This window comes from Takifugu rubripes, chromosome 6 (genome assembly GCF_901000725.2).
Source record: "Takifugu rubripes chromosome 6, fTakRub1.2, whole genome shotgun sequence".
Classification (NCBI taxonomy): domain Eukaryota; kingdom Metazoa; phylum Chordata; class Actinopteri; order Tetraodontiformes; family Tetraodontidae; genus Takifugu; species Takifugu rubripes.
Window position 1 is genome coordinate 11,905,562 of NC_042290.1, and position 25,130 is coordinate 11,930,691.

The 25,130-nt window shown below is 50.2% G+C and overlaps 3 protein-coding genes across 5 annotated transcripts in view; 1 reads left to right on the plus strand and 2 right to left on the minus strand.

Moving 5' to 3' along the window:
- Positions 1-311: 311 nt before the first annotated feature.
- Positions 312-5,424, minus strand: slc26a1 (solute carrier family 26 member 1). The gene is made up of 8 exons (XM_029838056.1): positions 4,853-5,424; positions 2,511-2,940; positions 2,237-2,440; positions 1,889-2,135; positions 1,593-1,824; positions 1,327-1,510; positions 972-1,259; positions 312-890 (listed from the first exon to the last, which is right to left on the minus strand). The coding sequence occupies exons 1-8, from the start codon at positions 4,891-4,893 to the stop codon at positions 312-314; spliced, it is 2,205 nt and encodes a 734-aa protein (XP_029693916.1). The 5' UTR covers positions 4,894-5,424.
- Positions 5,425-6,344: 920 nt separating this feature from the next.
- Positions 6,345-17,252, minus strand: LOC101066085 (5-hydroxytryptamine receptor 4; the record flags this gene model as incomplete). The annotated part of the gene is made up of 5 exons (XM_029838057.1): positions 6,345-9,567; positions 15,110-15,771; positions 16,392-16,545; positions 16,661-16,861; positions 16,990-17,252. Coding segments are annotated over 5 exons (1,374 nt in total), but the record flags the coding sequence as incomplete, so codon positions are not given.
- Positions 17,253-18,454: 1,202 nt separating this feature from the next.
- Positions 18,455-25,130, plus strand: part of LOC101065862 (putative cytochrome P450 120) — a 13,780-nt gene continuing 7,104 nt past the window's right edge. Inside the window, exons 1-10 of one of the 3 annotated variants that reach the window (XM_029837642.1) lie at positions 18,455-19,412; positions 19,569-19,646; positions 21,872-22,802; positions 23,354-23,431; positions 23,646-23,730; positions 23,799-23,828; positions 23,929-24,068; positions 24,198-24,321; positions 24,734-24,878; positions 24,943-25,047. In XM_029837642.1, the coding sequence (XP_029693502.1) occupies positions 22,355-22,802; positions 23,354-23,431; positions 23,646-23,730; positions 23,799-23,828; positions 23,929-24,068; positions 24,198-24,321; positions 24,734-24,878; positions 24,943-25,047 (1,155 nt within the window). In that variant the 5' untranslated portion in view covers positions 18,455-19,412; positions 19,569-19,646; positions 21,872-22,354. Of the gene's footprint in view, positions 19,413-19,568; positions 19,647-21,707; positions 22,803-23,353; positions 23,432-23,645; positions 23,731-23,798; positions 23,829-23,928; positions 24,069-24,197; positions 24,322-24,733; positions 24,879-24,942; positions 25,048-25,130 lie in introns of those variants that run through there. The other 2 variants (XM_029837640.1, XM_011620042.2) reach the window with 2 other exon arrangements.

The window sequence follows — 25,130 nt, forward strand, 5'->3', positions numbered from 1 at the left end:
TGTGTTAACGCTGCTGATCTGACTGGCACCTTTGATCTCAGGGCGCCGGTAACTGACCCAAAAGTCCTGGACACGGTCAGTTGAGTGAGACCTGGACGCGTGGCTTCTTTAGCCCCGTTGTTTCCAGCATGGATATGAAAAGACCTGTACAGGAAGAGCCGTCTGGTCCCAGAAAGATTTCCCAGAAGGCACAACGAGCTCCCTGTTTTGAGTAAAGTGGCACCAGATGAATCCTGATGTGACACCGAAAGCGAAGGTACATCTTTGATAAGCGGTTGAGACGGGGAATCGGCGAGAGCGCCGCCTCTCCGCTACACCTCGGAGTCTCCCAGGCTGCTCTGTGACTCTGCAAACGAAGCGTTAGCATGAAGAACGGCGGCGTGGACCGTATGGAACAACAGGCTGCTCATGTCTTTGTCGTTCTTCCCGAACACTTGCGCCTCCCGCATGGCATCGATGACGGAGGCGTTGCAGCTGGCGAGGAGCACGCTCACGCCGATGTCCTTATACTCCTTGAGCGTCCCTTTGACCGTGCTCACGCCGGACGAGTCCACGAAGGGGACGGCAGAGAGGTCCAAAACCAGGGTGTGGAACTCCAGCTCCGTCTTCAGTTGGACGGCAGCCTCTCCGTTGGTCTTCGCCCCATTGGCCTTCTGGTGCTTCAGGGACAAGGAGGCGGCCTTCTTCTCCTCTTTCTTCCTCCTGGTCAGCTCTGCGAAAGGTTCAACCCCAACGGCTCGGTAAAGACTCCGCAGGAAGACGTCCTTGTTGGCGTAGTACAGCGGAGCCTGGAAACGGAAGACCCGAACCCCCGGAGGTGGCGTGAGGTTCCGGTACTCCTCTACGTCTTCGTAAAGCTGGGAGTCATGGACTCGGCCGAGGAGAGACGCCTGGAATCGGACCGCAGATCAGCGAGTTAGAAGCGTTTAATCCGACTGGCCGGATGCTAACGCTCCAAATTTTCCACTCACCTTGGGGTTCTGGAACTTAAAGATGATGCAGATCATGGAAAAAACGATCCCCGCCAGGAGACCCAGCTCCACGCTGATCAGAGCCGTGGCCGCCATGGTAACCAGCCACACGACGGCGTCGTTCCGGCTGGAACGCCACTTTGCCGGGATGTCCTTGAACTTCCTCAGGGCCCCTCGGAGGCTGACGATGATGATGCAGGCGAGGACGCACTTCTGTAGGTCGTAGAATAAAGGTGCGAAGAAGAGGAGGATGAAGAGGATGACCAGGGCGCTGATCAAACTGGACACCTGATGGAGAGAAAAAACAGCTTTGTGGCAAATCCCAACACCAATAGTCTGGAATGTGGCTCCTCACCTGAGTCTGGCAGCCCGTGGAGTCCTTCACCATGGTTTTGGCCAGAGCGGCACTGGTGGTGAAGCAGTGGAAGAAGGACGGGATGATGTTGCAGAAGCCGATGGCCAGCATCTCCTGGTTGGGTCGAACCGTGTAGCCGTTTTTCTTGGCAAACATCTCGGACAGCGAAACGGTGAAGGCGAAGCTGGAAGACAGACGCGGCTCCTGGTTGTGATCACCAGCCAACAGAGCTGCTGTTGCCGTGTAATAATACGGTTATAACTCACCTGATGACAGCCAGAGGGATGGCGTCCAGCGCCACGCGAGGCATCAGGCTAAAGCTGGGCACCTGGGGAGGGATGAAGCCTGTGGGGATGTGCCCGGACACACTGGAGCTGTAGCGGAGGTTCAGCTGCCCATAGTGGCTGGCCAGCGTCGCCCCGGCAACCACCACCAGCTCAGTGGGGAGGGGGATCTTCAGACGGTCCTTGTAGCGTTCCTGGAGCTCCTTCCCTGCCACTGTACGTCAGAGAGGAGGGTTATTCCCATTACACGTGTAACCGCGGTAACCAGAGGTATTTACCCAGTACAGAGATGCAGATGGCACTGGTGATGAGGTCACACAGGTTGGTCTTATGAATGTTGCTGAAGATGTTGATCCAGGTGATGACGACTGTGCCGTAACCCTGGTGACGAGGAATCTTCAGACCCAGCAGGTACTTAGCCTGCACCGTCAGGATGGTGAAGGATGCTCCGGTGGCAAATCCATCCAACATGGGCGACGAAAGGAAAACGGAGACGAAGCCCAGCCGGAAAATGGCCATGAGGACCTGGAGAGGGGCCAGGAAGAGGACGCAGCTCTCAGCAACGACCACGTGGACATCAAACTAGGATTTACGGCCCCGTCTGCAGGGTCCAGCTCTTCCTTCACCTGATAGATGCCAGCCAGGAAGGTCAGGACACTGGCCACACCGATGGCGTAGCACTCCTTTCCACACGGCACACCCATCAGCTCCACGGTGTGCACCTGACTGGTGAGGTTGGCGCCCAGCGTGGCGTTAAACGCCTCGGAAACAGTCGGGGAGGAGTCCTCGTTGAGGTCGAAGCCAGCCAGGAACAACTCTTTATCCACCACCTGCCGGCGAGAAGGAACCTGGAAAATGCTGCAACCGAGGGCACAAAGATCTGGAGGAATCCGGCTTTACCTGTCCCACCATGAGGCTCATGAGGCTGAAGATTCCCACGGACACGTGCCTCGACGTTCCCATCAGGAAGTAGATGATGTTGGCATAAAAAGAGGTGTACAGGCCGTAGATGGGCTCCACCCCCGCCAGCAGGCAGTAGGCGATGGCCTGCGGTACCAGTATGATGCCGACGATCATTCCGGACATCACATCGCCCCAGATGTACTCCCGCAGCTTGTACTTGGGCAGCCATCGCACCACCGGGAAGAGGCCGGTCAGGGTGGAGCGGACTCTGGGCACGGAGCAGGAGACGCCCCGCTTCAGCTTGGATTTCAGCGCCGTGACCGCCGACGGGCGCTGCCGGACCTGCCGCTCCAGGAGAGGCGGCAACGCCGGGGTGGTTTCGGCGGAGTCGTCCATGGTCTCGGGAAGGCGGGAGAGAGCGGCGCTGCTGCCGGGAGGAGAGCGAGATAAGCAGGTCACACGGGGAAACCTTAACAGCTGTTATCAGGGGAAAGCGCCGCAGCAGATAAGCTCCTGTAATCACAGCGTGTCACAAATCGGAGGTTTTCCTGCACGATCCACGACCGCTGGGCCTCCCCAGAGATGGAGCGACGAGGCCAAGAGCAGAAGGAAGAACAAGAGGTTCTGGAGTCCCCGGAGGATGCGATTATCTGTCCCCCCTCCCTAAATTAAAGCCACATCCTTCTTATTTCATTCTTCTCGCCCTGTTTCTCCCTCCGCTCAGAGAATGTTTGGTCGTCCGCTTCCGAGGTCGTATCTAAAACCATCTGGGCGGCTTCAAAGAGAACCCGAAGGCGCCGTGTACGCGGATCCTGTTGGTGACGCTGAGATGTGGCGTTTGGGGACGTTAGCTGAGATCTTCCATAAACGCCCCCTTATCGGTGCAGGACATCACAACAGCGTCGGGCCTGGACACCAAAAACAACCCAGGAGCGAAGCCGCGAGATTTAGGTTCTCGTGGGAACCTTTTACGCTCCTTCAGTCGCTCCTGCTGTCTTTGATTCATATCAGTGTTTCTAAGCAGCAACTCGGAGCCCAAAGTGTTCCGTCGGAATCCAAATTCCAAACAGATAAATAAGTAACAAGTAAAGAGCTCGTGTGGATTTAAGAGCTTAACGCAAAGTCAACGAAACTGCGGCCTGACTCAGACAAACTGTGGAGAGCTTTCACACCAACAACCATCTGGAACAAACAGCTTTAACTAACTGGCTTATAAATTTATGACCACAACCGGCACTGGGAACAATTGATTAACTTTGTTCAAGCCTGTAATCAGTCGCTGGCGCCTGCAATCATGTGATATCAAAGCTTCCTGTTCCTTTAAAGGCAGCAGGGGACTCAATCTGGGGGCGCTCGGCCCTCAGGGGCTGCTGAACGCGTCCAGGGTTGAGTCGGTATTGTGTTATTTACTTATCTATCAAAAGGTCAGTTCACGACCCCATCGGGACAGTTGGCGGTTCTGGGGTTGATCACCCACAACTCGATATCGTAAGAGAAGTAAAGTGAGAACTCACCGGTAACTAGTTCAGTCCAGGCGGGGACGCACTCACCTGGGAGACAAACACCTCCGGGTGTGTGTTGATCAGACTCCGTCTGTGAGTCAGATCGCAATAGATCCCACACAGATCTCAATATAGGGACAGATAAGAGGAGCCCTTTGCTCAACTTCACGCTATTGGTTTGACCGAGTGTGGGCGGGGCTTATCATGTATACCCAGTGAAAGTCTGTGTGTGTGTGTGTGTGTGTGTGTGCGCAGTGATGGACCTGCCAATGTGTGTGCAGTGCACTGATTTCTTAACCTGACGGCACGTTGGAAGGCGAACGGAGGTAATGAATAACTGCATCTATCATGAAAGGTGAGTTCAACATCCATGTTTGGATCCAATAGAGAATTAATGACAGTGTTCGGACCGTCTGTGGGAATAAACACACGTCAGGCCTGAGTTTTAGGAGCTACGGCTCTGAAGGGGTCCCAGGTGGGAGCTCTCAGGGGTCCGATCACCATCACGTCTCTGTGAGGTCACAGACAGGGTCAAACCCGTCCCAGTGGAACACCGTCGTTAACGCAGGGATGGATGATTAATGCTGAAACGTGACCGTCAGAGAAGTTCACTCACACAAACGTGCTTCTGTCATTGGTCTGTCACTGCGTTATATTCTGGTCTGAATGGTGTCATTGTCGCCGTCGTCATGGTAATGCTGTGCTTTTTAGTCTCTGGTCACGGGGGTGAGGGATGCAGGACAGCCTGCCACCCTCCAGATGGCTACGCCGGCCCTTTAAATCCATCACAAACTGGGTTTTTTTCCTTGTGAGAGTGGCTGGATGATGATGACTTACCCAGAGAGACGGAGATCCACCTGAGATGCTCCTCTACACATCAGTGCGATGCTCCTCTACACGTCAGTGCGATGCTCCTCTACACGTCAGTGCGATGCTCCTCTACACGTCAGTGCGATGCTCCTCTACACGTCAGTGCGATGCTCCTCTACACGTCAGTGCGATGCTCCTCTACACGTCAGTGCGACGCTCCTCTACACATCAGTGCGACGCTCCTCTACACATCAGTGAGATGCTCCTCCACACATCAGTGCGACGCTCCTCTACACATCAGTGCGACGCTCCTCCACACATCAGTGCGACGCTCCTCTACACATCAGTGCGACGCTCCTCCACACATCAGTGCGACGCTCCTCCACACATCAGTGCGACGCTCCTCTACACATCAGTGCGACGCTCCTCCACACATCAGTGCGACGCTCCTCTACACATCAGTGCGATGCTCCTCTACACATCAGTGCGACGCTCCTCTACACATCAGTGCGACGCTCCTCTACACATCAGTGCGACGCTCCTCCACACATCAGTGCGATGCTCCTCCACACTGTCGTCTCCACATCTCTGCCTCCATCTGCACGCACTACTTCCTGCTTCCGTCTGCAAAGCATGATGGGAGCAGGATCCCCCTACTGCCGCTGTGCAGACTGTAGCGGAGGGGGGGCGGGCGAAGGGAGTGAGGTGGACTGCTGGTATTGGATGATGGTTGCCATAGTAACTAAACTGCTGGGAGAGGGATTAGAAACCAGTTCAAGCCTTTTGTGCTATCATCACTTGATTTTAGATCTGCTGTGATCCTGTAGAGAGAAGGCAGCGTGAAGGAGAACTGATCAGTAAATGAACCAGGTCTGTAGGTCTTTAGGTCAGTAGGTTTTTATTTGATTGACAGGTCATTGTGTTTTCTCATGTCTGTTGTCTGTTGTGTCTCCATCCATTAGAATCTAAAGCATAAAGTTTAGATTCAAACAACCATAAATGGCTGAGAAAAAAAATACCAAAACAAATATATGACATCCCAGGATTCCTACTGTCTGTCGAACACCTGCCCTGTATGCTAATTTCATATAACTAATTTCTCTATATAAAATGATTTTAGGGAAATATTGTCCATCACAATATTCTGCATTTTTGATGGGGCGTGAGCAGGAGCCCGTGAGTATTGTTTGATTAGAGACTCGTGACATGTTCTGAGTGGTTACTGCAGAGGGGTCCGTGACCTTTGACCCTTGGGCAGAAATGCTGATTTTACATGAGAAGATGATGAACTATTGTCTATCATCATGGAAATTAAAACCAATCTATCCATTCTGTCCCACGTGTTAGATTTCCATTACATAACTTCTTATCTAAAGAGTAACTCCATCTATATCAGATAATGTAGTGACGATGTCAAGGAAGAAATATATACATTAATAAATTATTTAAGCGTCATTAAAACTCAGATATTCAAATTTATATCCAAGTGAGACGTCTGTCTTTTCTGTTGCATCCTTGCTCTAATCTGAAACTGGCCCCTCTCGAGTTTTAACTAATAAATAATGGGTGTTTTTAGGCCCGTGGCCATACTTTCCCTCCCGTAAATTAACATTTATTATATTATATTTTCCTGCTGTCCAGCTTTAGAAGCGCAGAGGCTAACCTTCGATATGTGGACTCGGCTAGCTAAGTTAGCATTAGCATGGGCGCTAATGCGGGCCAATTAACAAACTTTTGGTTGGAATCGTGTCCACAACTTTAAGATTTTCCCATCACACAACCACAAAGAGCCCCGTCAAAGGTAGGAACTGTTTTCTGTTGCCTTTGCACATTTTGTCTGCGGCATTTTGTTGGTTTAGATTCCCTGTATTTACTGCTAATGTCCATCTAATTTTGAATTTAGTCCCAAACGTTACAAAATCGTACAAATCCAGACTTTCCTGTGAGCAAAACACACAGAACCAGTCGATGTTTAGACTGGATAAGAAATACAGTATTATTATATTATGGGGTGGATGGTGTTATTGTCGTTTTCAGGTGCTTATTCCATCACATTTCTCTTAAAAAAGAGCCTCGTATTTCACAATAATACTAGTTTTACGCGTGGTTACACATTCCCAGGTTATCTTTTAACTACTGACAAATGAACTTCATGAAGTCTTTTACTGTCTTTCCACTCACTTTGAACAGTTTTGCAAATACAGAGGCAGTTTTATTCAAGTGCCGCACTGAACCAGAGATTAGCAGCAAAAATTGACAGTTTTTGGACCAACATGAACTTTAATGAACTGAAGTCAAAGTAAATGTGGGACTGAGCTTCACGCTTGAAAACCTTCCATTGGTTTGCTGACAAACTCACAGTTAATCCCCAGAATGACCAAAATATCACCGTGAACGTGCATTTATCCTGACAAAGAGGATCTACCCGGACCTGTGACGATGCTTCAACGTGAGCCAACGTTTGGGTCGGAGCAACGTTAAACCTTGACTCCAGAGGATTTAATGGAAGGTTTTTGACAATAAAGTTGATAACTTCACCATTTGACCTTCTCCTCAGAGGGTTCAGAGACCAAGAGTTCAGATATCCTACTTATTAACTGGTTGGGCTGAGGAAGCTGTCAGGGATGTTAATGTTTACAGGAACCACAAAAATGAGAGGACTCCATGTGCCGAGAGGTCGTCAGGATGACACACAATCACCTGCTGGTCTCCATGGTAACCTCGAACCCTCACACTTCTCCTGCAGACTGTTCGCATCCATCCGACCTGCAGGCCTCAACAGCTTGGGATGAATATTAATTCATTGTTTTTAATGGAATAAATGAATCTGCAGGGAAAAGTCAGTCGTTTAATCCTCCTGCACGATAAAAGTGTGTTTCTACAACCTCAGGACGGCCAGTGTGAAGCTGCCTTAAAGTTTTAAAGTCTTAATGTGGACGTGACGCGGACCTGCTGGGATCATTTCCGTCGTGGCTGTGTAGCGACACCTAGTGGCCACAACTGTTCCCCACAGAATGGAAACAGGCTCAGTTTCACCTTTTTAGCTGCCTGTTCTTTACATTTACTGTTCAGGTAACGACAGATGTTCAACGAGGGGAGGTTATTCACCCTCCTGCTCAAGGTAGAGCCCAATTTTAACCTCTACATCTAATGTTTGAGGGGGATTTCTGCTCGATTTGGCCTATAAAATGTTGATCGAACAGCTCGGATCAAGAGTTTTGTGTGGGAACCATCCAAACTGTGATGTGATGAGGAAAAATGATCTGTTGTCTCTAAAATGTCGGTTAGAAAATCCCAAATCAGCCTGTTTGATGCTGCTGCGTAAAAGGAATCAGAAAAATGTTGAGAAAAGACAGTTTTCAGTGTTTGACAACATGAAAGGAAAATAAGCGTAACGCTGCTTTGATCATTTGGAAGAAAGAACCTGACTGAAATCTTCTGCCGTGTGGATTCAACACCAGCTTTTAATCCCAAACGCTGCACAAAAACTGCCGACGCTGCAGAAACATCATCTTCTGAGACGTGTTACATTGTCACCGATGTGGCAGGAAAGACAAATAAGACAATATTTATCCCTTACAAATTCACCATTAAAAGAATATAAAAGTTTAAGAAAAATACCCACAACAGTCTCAGCAAATCTTTGCAAAATAAAGAGACAATAATGATGATTAAATGTTTAGTTTGGAGTTCGACTCTTGCTCACCAAGTCTGTTTTACAGGGGATTTAAGAGGTGGCTGGGCTCCAAAAGAATACCTGGAACAGGTTGGGTGAGTCTGAAATATGGTGTGTTGGGATGTCTTTGGGTGGTATGACCTTTCATTTGTCTTAAAATGTATATTTTGTGAACTTTTTCTGTCTTAAATCACATGGAAACTTAGAAAATACCGGGTGGAGCGCGCGAGCGCCCTCTAGTGGTTAAATCTGGTTAAACGTTTTTATTCTTCCACAATGAGAGAAAACCAAATAAATGTATGGAATAAGTACAATGGATACACGTTTTAGTTAAAGAATAAGACCTCTTTTTAAGAATATATTCCAAGCTTGAACATTCACTCTAGTTTCTCCATCCGTCCATTGCTTTGCTGTTGTGTTTTGACCTAAATGTGACCTCGTGCGGTCGTGCCTGGCGAGGCAGACGCGGGGACAACAACTGGCTCCTCGTCTCCTGCTGCCTGGGCTTTGTTCATCAGTGCCATGAAATTATGCTCAATTATTCCAAAAAAAAAACAAAAGTGACCCACATACGGATTAATATCTCGCAGCCCAGCGAAAAATCACAGTTTTGTCCAAATCAGGCGGGAGAACAATGGGCGAGCAGGTCGCAGGTGTGTAATTACCCCACACTCGACACTCGGAGCTGCAGCTCGCGTCCTCCAGCCAAAACCAGGCGTGTGTTGGAGGTGGCTGAACAACTGTTCACAGACAGACGTGCGCTGCCATTAGCGCTGGAGTGGGATGAAACCAGAGATGATGTGAGGACCCCCCCATCCTCCCCCCATCCTCCTCCTGTTCCAGCTGCAGTTCATGCTAAGAAGCGAACGCGAGGCTGACGGCGACCAACTCGGCTTCTGCTCTCTCTGAACCCGGATGGCAGCCGAGAGCGACCTGAAGGGCCCACAGGTGGCGTCCCGGCTCCCACTGTCCTCATAGCGGCCTCAGAGCGTCTGCAGGCTCCAGCTCTGTGGCCGGTAGCGGCCGTCCGTTATCGCTGTAGCTCCTGTTGGGCAGGAAGGACAGTCTGAAAAAGAGGAGAGAGGCACTTGGCTCAAGCTGTCACCTCACAGCAGATCCACCAAATCACAGCCATGCTTTTATTTTGAAGAGCAGTAGGTCTACCTTTAGGTATAACTCTGCTAACGTCCTCGTGTTATTGTGTGTGTGTGTGTGTGTGTGTGTGTGTGTGTGTGTGTGTGTGTGTGAAACCATATTTTACTTCTCTAAACCACACCCTCTTTTGTATTTAAATGGAAAATAAAAGTGCTCACATATTCCCTTCACAACGAAATGATCGGATCAGATCAGCTGTCACTGTTACGGGCTTTGATCTGTGTTTGAATTCCTGTCTGGGAGAAAGTGATCCAAGTGCACGTGTGCAGGACGGTGACGTGCGCAGTGGAGGACGTCTTGATCTGATTGTTTTCTGATCGCAGGCTGTTTTTTCCATCGCAATAATAGAATTTACTGTTGATGCTGCGGTCTCTTCTGTCTCTAGCTGTAGTTAACAGTCCGTCCTGAACTAAAGAGGCTTTTTATTCTCCCGCTTCACAATATCAGGAAGTTGGAAGCGTAATTATATTGTTTTTAGACCTGGAGAATGAGGAACTGCTCAGGTTATAATAGGAACACTGGTGGTTTTCTGCTCTCCAGCTACGGTTTCAGGTACACAATAATAAACATGTCACTAAATGTGGGTGGCTGTTGGGTGTAGAGAGATTTGGCCGTGTTCATGTTATGGCTGCACATATTAATACATGTTAACAATAAAATGACCATGACCAGCGCCCGTTAGCATTCACACTGTATTAAAAGCAAATATGCCAGAAATGGTCTGAAGTCCGGACCGATGCTGCTGCTGCTGTCCACCCCAATGAACATTCCTTCTCCATGATATCGCCTGCATTTGTCCCCCCCCCCCTCGGCATCATTCAAAGCAAATATTCCTGCGCTTCTTCTCGCATGTGAAAACATCGTGTGATCTCCACCGAGAGATCGGCGTCAGATAGAGGAGACGTTTGTGTTCCTTTCATTTTGAGCTAATAGCTTCCAATGTCGTTAAATAATCACATTTGCTCTTATCTCCTCACGTTGGGAGTTGAACTGGGCAGGGGGGGGGGGACGTGTACTTTCCCACATGAGGTCTCAGGAAGCTTCAGCAGATGTTTGGGAAGCAGCAGATGCATCAACAGGCAAAACTCAAGCAGGAACCTGCAGCCTGAGCTCGCTCTGCTCCTGAAACGTGGGCCGGCAGGAATGTTGGCCACATCAGCCGGGACTCGAATCACCCTGGGAGGACCTGGCAGCTAAAACCGTCCCACCTTCTGTCCTCTGCAGAACATCAGGTTTTGACACGAGCTGTGGGATTTAGATAAGAGCTCAAACAATCAAAGTGAGTTCGATTTGCCGGCGCTGGTCATTGGATGGCTGTGGACATGTCAGGGGGCCTAAAGGGCGGCCGGAGGGGCGGCGGGTCGAGGGGGGAGCCGTATTTACTGAGGCGAGGATCCGTCCGTGACCCAGAGACCGGAGCCTGAGAGACGAGCAAGAAACCGGAGCGCCTGACCGGAGCGTGTTTCCAGGGAAAAACCAAATCCCTTTAAAATGAAAGTTGTGTTCACAAACATGCCGACGGAGCCTCAGTCGTCCGCCGACGGGACCGCTGGTGTCCAGCGGCTCCTTCAGCTCAATCTGGGTTTCTAGGACAGAACATCCTCCATGATTCATGTTTGCTTTCATCGTTATTTGTATTTTTTTTTATTTTTTAGCGGCCGTGTTCTGTTCACACCATCAGCTTCAGCTCTATTCCAGCAGGTCGGAGCAGGAATAACTGATGAAAGCTGCCTGTTGCCGCGTCCATCCAGACCCCCATCACCATCCTGACCCCGATCACCATCCTGACCCCGATCGCCATCCTGACCCCGATCGCCATCCAGACCCCGATCGCCATCCTGACCCCGATCGCCATCCTGACCCCGATCGCCATCCAGACCCCGATCGCCATCCTGACCCCGATCGCCATCCTGACCCCGATCGCCATCCAGACCCCGATCGCCATCCTGACCCCGATCGCCATCCAGACCCCGATCGCCATCCAGACCCCGATCACCATCCTGACCCCGATCACCATCCAGACCCCGATCACCATCCTGACCCCGATCACCATCCAGACCCCGATCACCATCCAGACCCAGCAGGAGATGTTCTTTATCTGAATAAAAAGACCTAAAAACAGCGCCGGGCGGCTGCACGCAGCGCCGTCGGTCATGGAAACGCTCGCATCAACTGTCCGGATCAAATCTTTTGGCAGCAGCTGAAATGATGAGATGCTTCTGTATCCAAATTCCATGTGGAACGCAGCAAAAGAGGAAACAAACGCTGAGTAACGGCACATCTGGCAGCAGCGTGTTTACAGAGGACTAATGAATCTTTCCTCTTTCCTCTGCTTCTTATTGTTTCTGCCTGTCGCTGCTGGGTTCAAACTGCGTCTGTGTGTCGTCTGTCAGACGAGAATGGAAATTTGGTGGAAGCTGAAAGAGGAGCTGTGGGAAAATGCTGACAAAGATGGAGGCGAGCACGCCAGTGTCGCGAGTTTCTCCCCATTTTCTGCCCCTGACGGCCACAAAAACAAGCTATTCTTTCCAATACTTCTGTAATCAACACAGATGCTGTCCACACAAGACTTTAAAATGGGTTTTTTGTAGAGTGACAGGGTAAAACAGCCAGAAAAGCAGGTGCAGCCCTGACAGAAGCCTAAACAAGGATTCTCTAGTGAGGTCAGAGGTCAGAGAGTCCTGACGCCACGCAGCCCCTCCTCACATCAGAAACAGCCAGTAGCAGCAGGAGCCACACGCTTCCCTGGATAAACCCCCCAGGATGCAGGACGGGTGGCAGCGCTTGACGCTAACACGATTTCCTGCCCTCGCGCTGGACCGGCACTCGGCTCCTGACCCGGCTGGGTCTATGGCCCGGGTGTTGAGGTCAGTGGCTCTTCTGCGGAGGTCCAGAAGGCTCCTGGGAACGCAGAGGTTTTCCTGCAGACTGCTTCAGCTCCTCGTCTCCAGACTTCTGAAAAGGCTTCCTGAAGTTGCAGCAAGGCTGGTGGCTTCTGTTCAGGACAGGTTCGGGAGTTCACTGGCGTGTTCTTCTCAGGTGGCGTCCTGGCTGAGGAGCCCTCCCTCTCTGACGTCTCTCATGTCTTGTTCCGTCCCGGTTGCAGATCTGTGGGACCTTTGTGTGTTTTCAACAGGAAGCATTTGGCACAATGAGCCCGGTTTTCCACCCAGCGGGGCGTCGCTGGGACAGAGGTTTGGTTGCTTAACGGGAAAATACACAACGTTCGACATCAGAAGTCACTTAAAATTGGTTTAAACTTGAGACGGGAGGAAACGGTCAGCGATGAACTGCGGCTCTGCTCGTCTTCACAAACATGAAACATGATGGAGCTCAGCCAGCACGGATTCTCCGGGTTTAGCCATCCCTCCGTAGAGCCTATGTCCTGTGTTACTCCAGTAAACCTGCTCCGTCCTTCAGTTACATGCTGTCCTATACCAGTCATTCTGGATCTCAAAGGGACAAATAAGGGGGATGTCAGTTTTGGATAGAATTCTAAAGCGAGCCCTTTGTCCTTCACAGGAAGGAGTCAGCCTTAATTGAATTTCAGAGAGCTGATTAGTCCAGGTGGGTCCATTCTATGGTATAATTTGTCACCAAGGAAACGGAGCTCCTGTTACAGAACAGAGATGACTTTCATTTGGAAAGGCAGCTGAGTTCAGAGAGTCCAAACCTAAATACAGGAGGAGGCGTGATGGCAGCTGCCGTCCTCCAACAGGAAGACTGAATCAGACGGGTTCGTTCCGGTCCAGCCAGTCTCAGATCTTTATATTCTAATACAGTTTGTTAGAGCTGGCCGTTCTCCTGGCATAAAGCAGGTGACACCATCAACAGTCCGGAGGAGACGGTCGACCAGTAGCAGCGACATGTTGCTATCGTGGCTTTGGTGCCACGTTCCTCCTCACACGCTCCTGCTGCACCTTCGCCCAGATAAAACTCGCGTATTGACCCACTTGCTCCTCTGGCTTAGCTTTGTTTTAGCTTGATTACATTAAAAATCCACTAAAATCAGCATTTATCCTGCTTGTAGCTAAGCTTATTTGCTGATTATAGCAAGTTTTTACCTGTTTAGTATTTGATTGATTTGAATGAGAACGAAAAAACGTGCGACTGTATGAAGGAAATCGGGTGGAATCCGTTTCGATGTAGGTTGGCAGCTGCCTTCACATATTTGCACTCAGGGCTCATTTGTTTTATTCACTGCTGAAATCCTTAACTTTGTGTTAAATTCCCTACATGGAGACGCTGGTTTTATCGCAGCCATCAAAACACCGGAGAGAAAGATGTTCATTCCAGAGAGGATTTGCCTTTGTTCACCTCACAGCTCTCATTTGAATCCAAACTCTGGATGAAGATCCCGCTCAGGTGTTTATCAAACACCCAGATTAGTGCTGTCTCCTTCACCTGCTGCAGGTTGGTGGTGTTTCCTGCTACATGCTGGCCTCACTCTCCTGCTCTGGGCTTTGATTGGAACACGTCACCACCTCCTTTATGACACCTTTTACATTTCTGACTCACACTTTTTCATATGAGTTCAAGTTCACACTTTCAGCCTACACACACGGGCCTACAGATGAGCAGAAACACTTGCTATGTGCTGCAAAGACACACAAATTCTGCTTCTTCTAGGTTCTTAAAAACATAAATGGGTCTAGTTTGTCCACTCTGACGTGGAATCATCTTCAGATCTGAGTTAATGTTTCTCTTACTTGGATCCTTCTCTGTAGTTTTTGGTGCTTTTGCTGGTTTGCAGCAGCTTAATAATCACCCAACAAACACTAGAGCTCACACACACACACACACACACACGAACGGTGTGTTTCAGACGTGTGGGCTCCTCCTGCATCGCTCTGTTTTTGCAGTTTTGTGTGTTAGACGGCAGAAACACTTTGGCCCCCATCTCCATCAACATCATTCAGAAAGAGCTGAAAGCACAAATACGTCAGCAGCTAAATCAGGTCCGCTGATCCCGGCGAGCGGTAACAATTGTTATGAAAGACAATGAACTTGAACATCGTTCAACCGAGGCTTGTTATTTTTAAAAGACAAATTTGGAAAACTGTAATCTGCCGTTGAAGAAGTGTCCTGCCTCTGTGAGGTAAACACACACGGCGCTGACGCCTCTGAGCAGGACTCCTCGCGCTTGTTCTGACCCGTTCAACAGGGTTGATGTGCAGTACCAGAACCGACCACCAGGAGCTTCAGACTTCCTGCTCTAGATTGGATCCATATCTTCTGAAAGATCACAGAAGTTTGTGGAGATTTGGACGACTTTAATAACATAATTGGCCATGACTGATGCGTTCAACCTATTGACCCCCCCCTTAATGCTCAGGCATGAAAAGGACAACTACTCTGGTCCCTAAAGCGAAGGCATAATGAGCCCACGTATGGAGAACGGCGCTTCATGTGACCGGGGATGTTGCCACATGGAGGCTTTGCTGTGTGTTTACCTCAGTCCCATTGAGGTCCCGTTGACCGAGGTGGCTGAGCATCCTCTGTGGGCGTGTCCGTAGGAGAAGCTTCCCTGACGTGCGTACCGCTCGTTTCCGCAGCAAAGGATGACCAGGAACGCCCTCCGGAACGCCCGGTTCAGAAAGGCGTAGAGGAAGGGGTTCAGCCCCGAGTTAATGTAGCCGAGCCACAGCCACGTTGTCCACAGCTGCCAGGGCACCGAGTAATGGATGAAAGGGTCCACCACGTTGGTGATGAAGAACGGAGCCCAGCAGAGGCAGAAACAGCCCATAATGACCGCCAGCGTCTTTGCCGCCTTGGTCTCGATTCTCATGCGACTGTTGGCCATGGGCATCTGCTCCGTGGACGAGGATGCTGCTGTCCTGAGGCTGCAGTGCTCCAGAGGGTCAGAGGTCGTGGACGACTTCGCCGTGATCATGGGGGTCGACCCGGTGACTGGAGCAGAGCCGGCCCGCTGCAGCGTCTCGATCTGGCGCACGTGGGCCATGGCGGTCACATAGATGCGCTGGTAGGCCAGAACCATGAGCGCTAACGGGACGTAGAAGGCCACGGCGGAGCAGATAAGGGCGTACGGCGTGTTGACCATGAACACGCAGCTGGTGTCGTTGGAGCCGCCTCCCGACGATTGTCGATTCTTAATCTGGAAGAGAGTCACAAACCCCGACATCAACACGGCGGCGTTTCATTTACGGCTTCCTAAAGGAGACTTTTGTGACCGTCCCCACTTGGGCCTCAGGGTCTCCTGAAGCCGGTTCAGATGTGATTTACTCAGAGCAGACGAGCTGTTATTGAACACAATTATTGCATCTCTCCTCTGGGACCTTTGGCCGCTCCACTGAGAAGCTCCAGTTTCCCCGTTTGGCTCAGGCGAGTCACCCGAGTCAAGATAAGATCTAAGAGAGGAGCAAAAACCTGAATGACGTGAGCTTTTGCTTGTTTCTCTTTTGTTTCCAACCTGAAAACACGCCACTCAGAGAGGAAATTCATCTGTTCTTCATCTGCCTCTGAGTCCCGCAGCCTTGGTCACGTCGTCTCTAAAATCGCCTCGCGCCAGAACACGTGAACGTGCTCGTCAAAGCGGCGTCTCAGCCCACGGCGGAGGTTCCTCCGAGGCTGGAATTATGCTGTAACCACTGAATTACCTCTTTGTTGTTCACGGGATCGAACGCGTTATTGGAAACAAAGAGTTTCATCACGTCGCCGTGATGTCTGGGCAGAAACCTCAGGAGGTTTGTTGCTTTCTGAGCTTGAGCGACTCACAATGTCTTCGATGCCAATAGTGTTCCAGCTTTGCATGATGGGAAGGAAGGAGATGAATGTCGGGATGAGCCAGCAGCCGCTGAGCATCGCTGCCACTCTCACCGGGGTCATCTTGTGCCTGTAGACCAGCGGCTGGCAGCAGATGGCATAATACCTGCCGTACCACACACACACACACACACACACACACACACACACACACACGCCCTCAGCCCAGGTTTGATTATAACGATAATAATCATCGCTACTTCCCTGACAGTGACACAGACCTGTCTAGGGCGATGCAGCATAGGTGCAGGATGGAAGCCGTCGTCAGCTGAACGTCCAGGGAGGTTCGAACCAGGCAGAAGATCTCTCCGTACCGCCAGTAGCCGGTGGTGAGCTCGATGGCAGCAAAGGGCATGACCACCACGGCAACCAGCAAGTCCGCAAACGCCAGCGACACGATGAAGTAGTTGGTCTTTTTCTTTCTGATGAGAGGAGGCAACAAGACCAAGCAGACGATTCACTTCCTGCAATATTTGTGCCGCTGCCGCTGCTGTGGCAGCTCCAGCTGCCGCTGCCGCTGCCTCCAGCTCTGCAGACGCCACCGACTCACCGCAGGTGTCGGTCCTTGCAGAGCGCCACCATGACCAGCAGGTTCCCAAACACGGTCAGCACGATAATGACGGAGAGAAAGAAGGTGAGGACGGTCGTCTCGAGTGAGCTGAGGAATTCCTCCTCCTCCGGCCGCTGGCCCGCATCTCGGAAGTCGTCCCACAAACTGGACAGAAGAGCAGCGTCGCTGGTTAAAGCCACGCGTACCTCAGGATTTCTTTCCCACACTGGAGTTGCTGACGTACTGTTGAGGTGACGCTGTGGCCATCACTGTCATCTGCATGAAGGTCAGCAGAGGTCGTCTTCCTCACCCCATCCTTTGGCCCTGTCGTAAACACCTGGATTTAGTCTGGAACTACTGCGTGTGTGAGGAGCGCCGTGATAAATACGACAATAAATCATGTGGACTTTACAGTAGCTGCCATCATCCAGCAGACCGGCCTCCAGAGCAAACATGGCCGCCGCCCCCCCCCCCCACCCCTACATGTGCTCTTTCACTCTGGCTGAAGGTTACATCACAATTGTTCGATGGGTCAGGAAATGACGTCAAAGTGCCAAACATCTGGCGTGGAGGACAACATTTAACAGAGGTGGAGGAGGCAGAGGGCCGGCCGCCACTCCTTTATCAGCTCTCAGCACCTTTTACAGCAGCTGCCGTCGTCTTTACGACGAGCGTCTCGTCTTAATGCTCCGGAGGGTCAATATCATCATCTCCCAACGCCTTCCATCCACAGCACAGACGCCGTTCCTCATAAAGTTCCTGGTTTTTCTAGGCTGTTCGAGTCAAAGTGAACTCCTCTTAGTTTCCGCGTGTGTGCAGGAGACGCCATCCATGCCTAAATATCCACTATTCCAGGATCAGCGGTGTCTATTTTGTGAATCCCAGCTGTGTTTCTAGTAATCACACGGTAGGAGTAATCTAATCGGGGGCACAAAGAGGACGCTGGGGCGCCTCTGCCTGCCCATGATTGGAGGACAGAAGCCTGATTGGAAGGATGATAAACGCGATTAACCACAGCTCAACAATGGCGTGCAGATTGGACGGTGTTTCGTTGGGAATTATCACAGTTTTCTGTAGCACGTTGAAAATAAACCATTAGTCTTTAATCACACGTGCCAAAACCAGCCCAGAACAACAAGCTAACACTTCCCACGGAGGATCCCACTCAGTTACGCAGACGTGGTGGTTTCAGGAAGGAGAAACTACGTCTGCGCTGTCATTTTATTTTGAAATGGGTTTTTTCTTAACCGCAGCTCTCGCTGGTATCGGACACATCTAAGCGGAAGCGTTTCCGTTGGCGCCTGAAGTTCATCTCATGCGTGACGGGAGTCAAAGTCGCATCGTACTGATCCCATCAAATAAAACACAGCAAATTAAGGAGCAAATTAATGCTGGTGCACTTGTCAGGTGGGAAAGAAATGATTCTCACATCATGTCACACCTCAAATTGTGAGAGGGCTGAACTCTGTGTGTGTGTGTGTGTGTGTGCGCGTGTGTGTGTGTGATCACGCACGTTTGTTTAGATGTGGCGGAGCCTTGGTTTCCTCTCTGGAGATGGACACACAGGCTCTCCTGTAAGTTTAAATGCTCGCATCTTCTCCACCCTTGTGCATCTCCACCAACACGTCTGTGAAGCTGTGAGGACCAACATGTCCTCACTGTTATACATATTCTGGTGCTCCCTAAAGCATGGACACACACACACACACAGAAGCCCAAAAGTCCAATATAGATTCACACAACAGGAAACGATGAATAATGAGGAACGTGGCGTCGGCTCCAGAACAAATCCATTTGGGACGCGGAGCTGAAGGGTGAAATGAGGCTCACGCACGTCTCTCTGTGGTTGAAAGGCCTCCGAGACAAAAGTGGAACACAACTGCAGGAAATGACACGTTTCAGTCTCCCGTCTATGGAGGAACTCTTGAATAAAGACGGCCTCCCATTCTGCTCTGCAGCCTGTGCTTGGAATGAACATTCTCAGGATGAGAGTTCGATCCTGACACCAGAACACTGACGTGCCGATACCGAGCTGATCCGATACCCAGTAGCCAACATTCAGGTTATTAACACCAAAGCAGCTTTGTTTCTCAGAAGAATTGCATGAGAGCCCACACCCGAGCTGTTCCTTGAGACACTTTTCCTCAAGAACCAGGCTCCTGAAGCAGATAACCGGAGCCGTTCGGAGGTGGTTGCCAGATCTTCTGGTCCCTGACAGACAAAAACAAACACTAAACAGCAGGAGGCTTCTTTTTCACATTTGAAATAGTTCCACGCCAAACACGTTGCAGCTGCGCTCGAGCAGTGCCGTAGCGTGCTGGTACCACCATCAGACCAGGACAGAACCAAAGCTAAGGCTGACCCATAACCACCACCGGCATCACATAGATGGTCCAGCAACCCTCACGAGGCGGAAACAGCCGGTAAATCAATGATGCCACCTTCTATTAGTGCAATCCTTATTTTCTGCCTCTTGTTGATGATGAGGCAGCTGGTGCCTCTGAACCACACTCTGTGTGTGTGTGTGTGTGTGTGTGTGTGTGTGTGTGTGTGTGTGTGTGTGTGTGTGTGTGCTGTAGATGGGAAACCCTCAAGCCACCACCCCCACATGCTAACATCAGGATCCCGGTACCAGAAACCACATGTTTGGGTCTGAGGTAAGAGGCCATCCTCACTTTAATGTGATCCCACGTGAATCTCTTCAGTTTGAAGGAACAATTCAAACTTTTTGAGTCGAACCCAATAGAAACAGCGAAGCTTTAGCCAGGCAGCCATTGTCAGCTGCATCGTTGCTAGCACGTCTTCACACCATCTGGCATAAATGTAATAAAGTGTTCTTATCTTTGACGCCGAGTGTCTGAAACCCAACCAAACAAGGAGCGCGGCCCAGCGCTGGCGGCGCTGTGGCCCAGCCGCTCACCTCTGGGATCCTTTACAGCATCTCCAACAGGCTCCCGGCGCTGATGCCACTGAAGCCACTCTGATTTTAAAAACAGGTGGCAGCCAGCATGTAGGCTGCTTAATGAGATCACATGACCTAAATTTAGCCTGAAGGCTGCAGCGTGTCTCCAGGGGCTGGTTCATGGGGACAGGAGGAAAGAAGATCCCCAGATCTCCTCTGTGAGGGCTTCCTCCATGTCACCTGCACGGGTCAGTGTGGGACTAGCCTGGGTCCAGGCCCGTCTGGGCACTAGCCTGGGTCCAGGCCCGTCTGGGTACTAGCCTGGGTCCAGGCCCGTCTGGGCACTAGCCTGGGTCCAGGCCGTCTGGGCACTAGCCTGGGTCTAGGCCGTCTGGGCACTAGCCTGGGTCCAGGCCCGTCTGGGCACTAGCCTGGGTCCAGGCCGTCTGGGCACTAGCCTGGGTCCAGGCCCGTCTGGGTACTAAACAGCGTTAGAGTGAAGCATCGCTGAGGGCTTCACATTTTTCGGTCAGAAACTCATTTCAATTTTATCCGGGTTGATTCGAACACGCTGCTGATTTACCGCCACTGAAGGTCGCGTTTAACCCCGAAGAAGGTGATGGACGGCAGAGACGGCCGAAGGGTTAAAGGGCTCCATGAAGGGTTAAAGGGCTCCATGAAGGGTTAAAGGGCTCCATGTAACGTTTCAAACCTGTGAATGAGCCAGGGGACGCTGGCACGCTGCTGCTGGTCTGGATACAATTTAGGGAAAAGTCAAGGGAAGGCGTTTGCTGCCAGGGAGGGATATAAACAATAGGCAGAGAATGTCGGTAATGCACGAGGATTGTTCCAGTCATGTCGTCCCTTCTTATTATCTGTAACATTTCATGCTTTAGCAAACACTGACGGCTCCGGGTCGCCGCCAGCGGAGCCGTGACTTACACGTTTGTTTACAGTGAAGCAGACATTCGATACACTCTTTACTTCTCCTTTTTCACAAACTAAATGTCTGTTTCATCCAAGTTTTAATTGAATTACTTGAGTAATAGCAGACTGTCGGAAAATGTTGGGAGGGAGAAAATTAAGCCAAATATGACTGCATGTGGACTGGAAAGGTTAATTTGACTGCAGTCAATCTGGAATAAATGTGGGGAATCCAGAGAATCCCGTCGGCCTGCAGGGGGAGTATTGAGCTCAATCACGCTGATCTACTCTAGTAAAATCAATGAAACACTTTATTGATCCGACAGCAGCTGGATCTAGAGAGGCAACATCTGGAGCGCAGCTGTGTGGATGACGGTGTCTGCGTACTTCAGCTTCTGTGTGGATGCGGTGCCAGCGTTTGTGCACGTGTGTGGTAGCGTCTGAAACCATTGGGTGAGTGGCAGCTGTTTCCACGTGTCCTGACAGCGAGGGGAACGTTTTTAAAGATCCTAAACCAGCAGAGACGCGCGAGTGAAGGGATGGAAACGTGTCTCCAGGACAAGCCTGCTGTGTTTACTCCTGCGTAGCGTCAGATGCCACACCTGCCATAAAACGTGCAATAAAAACACCACTTTAAATTTCCTCGAATTCATCCTCAATGGGGAGAAAAAACCCCTCGTGCCTCAGTGCACCAGCTAACTTTGTCCTTCCTGAAGCACCTTTATTCCCATTTCTTTCTCTGATGATAAAAGGGCATGAAGACAATCATTTCCCAATAATAATGAGACTTGTTTTCTTCAAAATCTTTGTCAATAATTAATGTTAATTACAGTGAGCATGAATTTACATAAAATGCACTGCTGGTTGAATTTGACAGATCTTAAATCTGGAAAATAAATACATAAATAGGTACGTGGATGAATGAATATCTGATAAAGGGAGTCTGAATACATTTTATGTAGATTTTCTGCACGTATCTCATGCCTGTCAAACTTTAAAATGATTAAAACGCCACAGACTTACCTGTGCGGGGCTCCTCCTTTACCTTTCCACCAGGTGATCCAGCGCGTGTTGGTGGCTCGCGCGCTCCAGAAGAAATGAAGAGAAAGAAGCAGCGCGACGGAGACCCGAGGATGAGTGACAGAGATAGAGGGAGGAAGACAGACGGAAAGAGAGAGAGATGGGATGGAAGGAGTTGGGATTAATGTCGCCATCTACTGGACTAGCGATGCAATCACAGCCGCTCGGTCAGAGAAACGCCTTTAAATCCTGTTTACGTCCAATAAACAATGGAATTGTTTTGTTAAAGCAGCCAAAGCGTGCTGGGAAAAGTGAAGAAAGGCCTCGTACAGGACAAACGTTTATTTATTTGGGGTCAAAAACATTACTATTAGACTTTGATGTAGTCAATATTTTGTTTGGGCCTCACCAGTAATGATGTTCAAAACCTAAATATTATTATAATAACATAATATTAATAGTATTTTTTTTAATGGGACGTTAAATCTACGTCATGGGGCGCAATTCCTGTAGTTGCCCATGGCACCTGTAATTGTCCATTGCACCTGTAATTGCCCATTGCACCTGAACGCCTCACTGCGCAGATGTGTAGTTTATGGTGCCTCAGAAAAAACAGTGCCCGCAGCGGAGGGCAACCATTTGACACGCTGGACGTCAGCCAGGAAAGTGGATTTTGAGAATTTACACACTGACGAGAGGATTTACTCCGAACTTGAGCTGTGTGGGGAAACTCAGAGGTGCTGTTCTCTCGTTAAAGTTCATAAAATCCTGCTCAGAATGTCGAAGCTACCAGGAAACGCAGGTGTGTCCGTGCTGGGGGACAAATCTCTGGAGTTCTACCGGGATCCCATCAGCTTCTGCCGGCAGAGGATGGAGAAACACGGGAGCAGGTTGTTCCTGTGCCGGATGCTGAACAGACCCACGGTCTTCATCTGCTCCGTGCGGGGGGTGAGAGAGCTGCTCTGCGGTAAGTTCGTTTGGCCTGATTAGGTTTGTTTCTGCGCATGCGCCAGGTGAGCCGTCCTGGCAAGCGCGCGTTTCTCACGCTAAAGGATTGTCGACGTTTTTATTCATTCCGATTTGAAGCACTCTTCGTGGTTAAATATATTGTTCGTGCTTTAATTTGTTTATATAATCATTTATTCCAACCACATTTGCCACTGGCCTACACGTTAATGTTTCACCCCCAGATGAGAGCGATGCATCATGGGAAACACTCGTGATGCTGCCGGCGGCCTTGTGGAGATTGTTGCTCAAAGAGTTGCATTAATGTACTTCTGCTCTTTGAAGTAACCGATTCGACAAGTGTTAAACTATTAAAACGTGTTTTAGCCATTTAGAATTTGTTGTTTGTTTGCTCAAAATCGCATATATGCGCAGGTGATCGGCTGAGTCGTCAATAAACTGGCTTCTGATTCCAGAACCTTCAGTGTTTTAAGTGTCCAGCAACTCCTTTTTGACTCATTTACAGCTATAAACGTTGTGTTTTGGCGGTTGCCTGTAATATTGGTGTTTCAGAGAAGTCCAGTGTGTTTGTGAAGGATCCCACTGATCTGATGACCAACGTGTACGGTGACACGCTCGTCACCACCAACGGTACGATGCACCAACACTCACACAACCTGTAGACATGAGCCGTAGCAATTCAAATATTTAAATATCTTGGGACGTATGAAGGCCGCAGCAAACCCAGAACATCGGACAGGTGGAATAAATGTTTGCTCCTATAGTTCGCTTCTTCATCTCTGCGAATATTTGCTGGGTCATCTTGAGTATTCTGGGAAGAGGTGTGAAGTGATCTGTTCTTCAGGTGAGGAGGCCTGTCTTCTCCGCCTGTCCCTCACCAGCCTGTTGACGGGAAGCTCTTTGGAGTCGTGCAGCGGCTCCATCAGCAGGTACGTGAAGCTCTTTGATGGGAGCTTTGATGGTCAACCTTTCCTCATCTGTCTGGGATTCTCCACAGCATGTGTGAGCGACACCTGAAGGACCTCAGGTAACATTCCGCAAGTTGACATCTCTTCATTTTCCAGATTCTTCCCTGAGAAATGTGTGTGTGTGTGTGTGTGTGTGTGTGTGTGTGTGTGCGCACGCAGCGGCCGGCCTCAGTGTGTCTACTCTGTCTTCAAACGTCTGGGTACAGAGTTGGTTCTGGGTCTTTTCCTGAACGTCCGAGCTGAGGAGCAGCCAGAACTTTACCAGGAAATTGTGAATCTCTGCACTCAGCACTGGCACGGTAGAGATGACACCTCCCCCCACCACCCACACACATGTATTTACCCAATTCAGGATGAAGCAATTCGGTGGAAAACACGATTACAAAACCTTCCGGTTCAGCTTACTCAGGTCTCTTCTTCTTCCTCAGGCCTCATCTCGGCTCCGCTGAACGTCAAGTCTCCTTTGTGGTCTTCTGGTTTCTCCACAGCTCTGGAGGCCAGAGACAAACTGATGGACATCATCAAAAACAAACTGCAGAGTGACAAACAGGGGTGGGACACACACACACACACACACACACACACACACACAGAGTGCTGGTTTCCCAGAATGCCATTTTTAAACTGGTGGGACCAGCAAACACTGGCTGGTTCAGAGTCCACCCACCCATCTTCTACCCCTTTAACGGGGTCACGTGTGGTTCAGAAATCCAATATTTGCTTTGTGTGACTGACACAAATGGAGCAAGGCTGGAGCCAGTTTTTAGAAACTCGATACGAGAATTATTTTCCCCGCAGCAACTCCATTAACTTTGAGGGTATTGATCTAAAGAGGCGGGGGGAGATATGAGGAGAGCAGCTGTCCTGAGCCGGAGGCCTTGTCTCTGCTCAGAGGTGCCCTCACACAGAGGATGGCGATTGCACTGTTGGCTTTTTAGTGCTACCTTCAGCTTTGTTTCTGTAGTTTTGTGGGGGCTCTTGGCTCGTTGCCACTGCCAGACTCCAGTTGTGCCCCCCAGCACCTCCTCCTGTTCATCTCAGCTCTGATCCCCAAAGCTCTGGCATCGCTGCTCACCTCCTTCTCTCTCGTCCTCGCTGGAGACGAGCAGGTACACCAAGCACATTTTAACATTTTTATCTTCAGATGGAACTAAGACGTCAGTGTTCACGCAGGCACGTGGGAGAGCAGCGCACGACCCGGAGTACCTTCACGGAGTGCTGATGGAGGTGCAGAGGCTTTGGCCTCCGTTCATCGGGGGACGTAGATTAGCTGACCAGGTAAGATGGCGCTACACCACAGGGGGAATTCAAGCTTGCTAACTCTAAATCTGGACCCTTCCATCTGAACTGATGACGATGAG

Coding starts and splice junctions, on each gene's coding strand:
- slc26a1 (XM_029838056.1), bottom strand. CDS start 4,893: ATGTGTAGAGGAGCATCTCAGGTGGATCTCCGTCTCTCTGG. Junction 2,136..2,236: donor TCCTGGCTGGCATCTATCAG/GTGAAGGAAGAG, acceptor GCCCCTCTCCAG/GTCCTCATGGCCATTTTCCG. Junction 1,825..1,888: donor CATCTGCATCTCTGTACTGG/GTAAATACCTCT, acceptor TCTGACGTACAG/TGGCAGGGAAGGAGCTCCAG.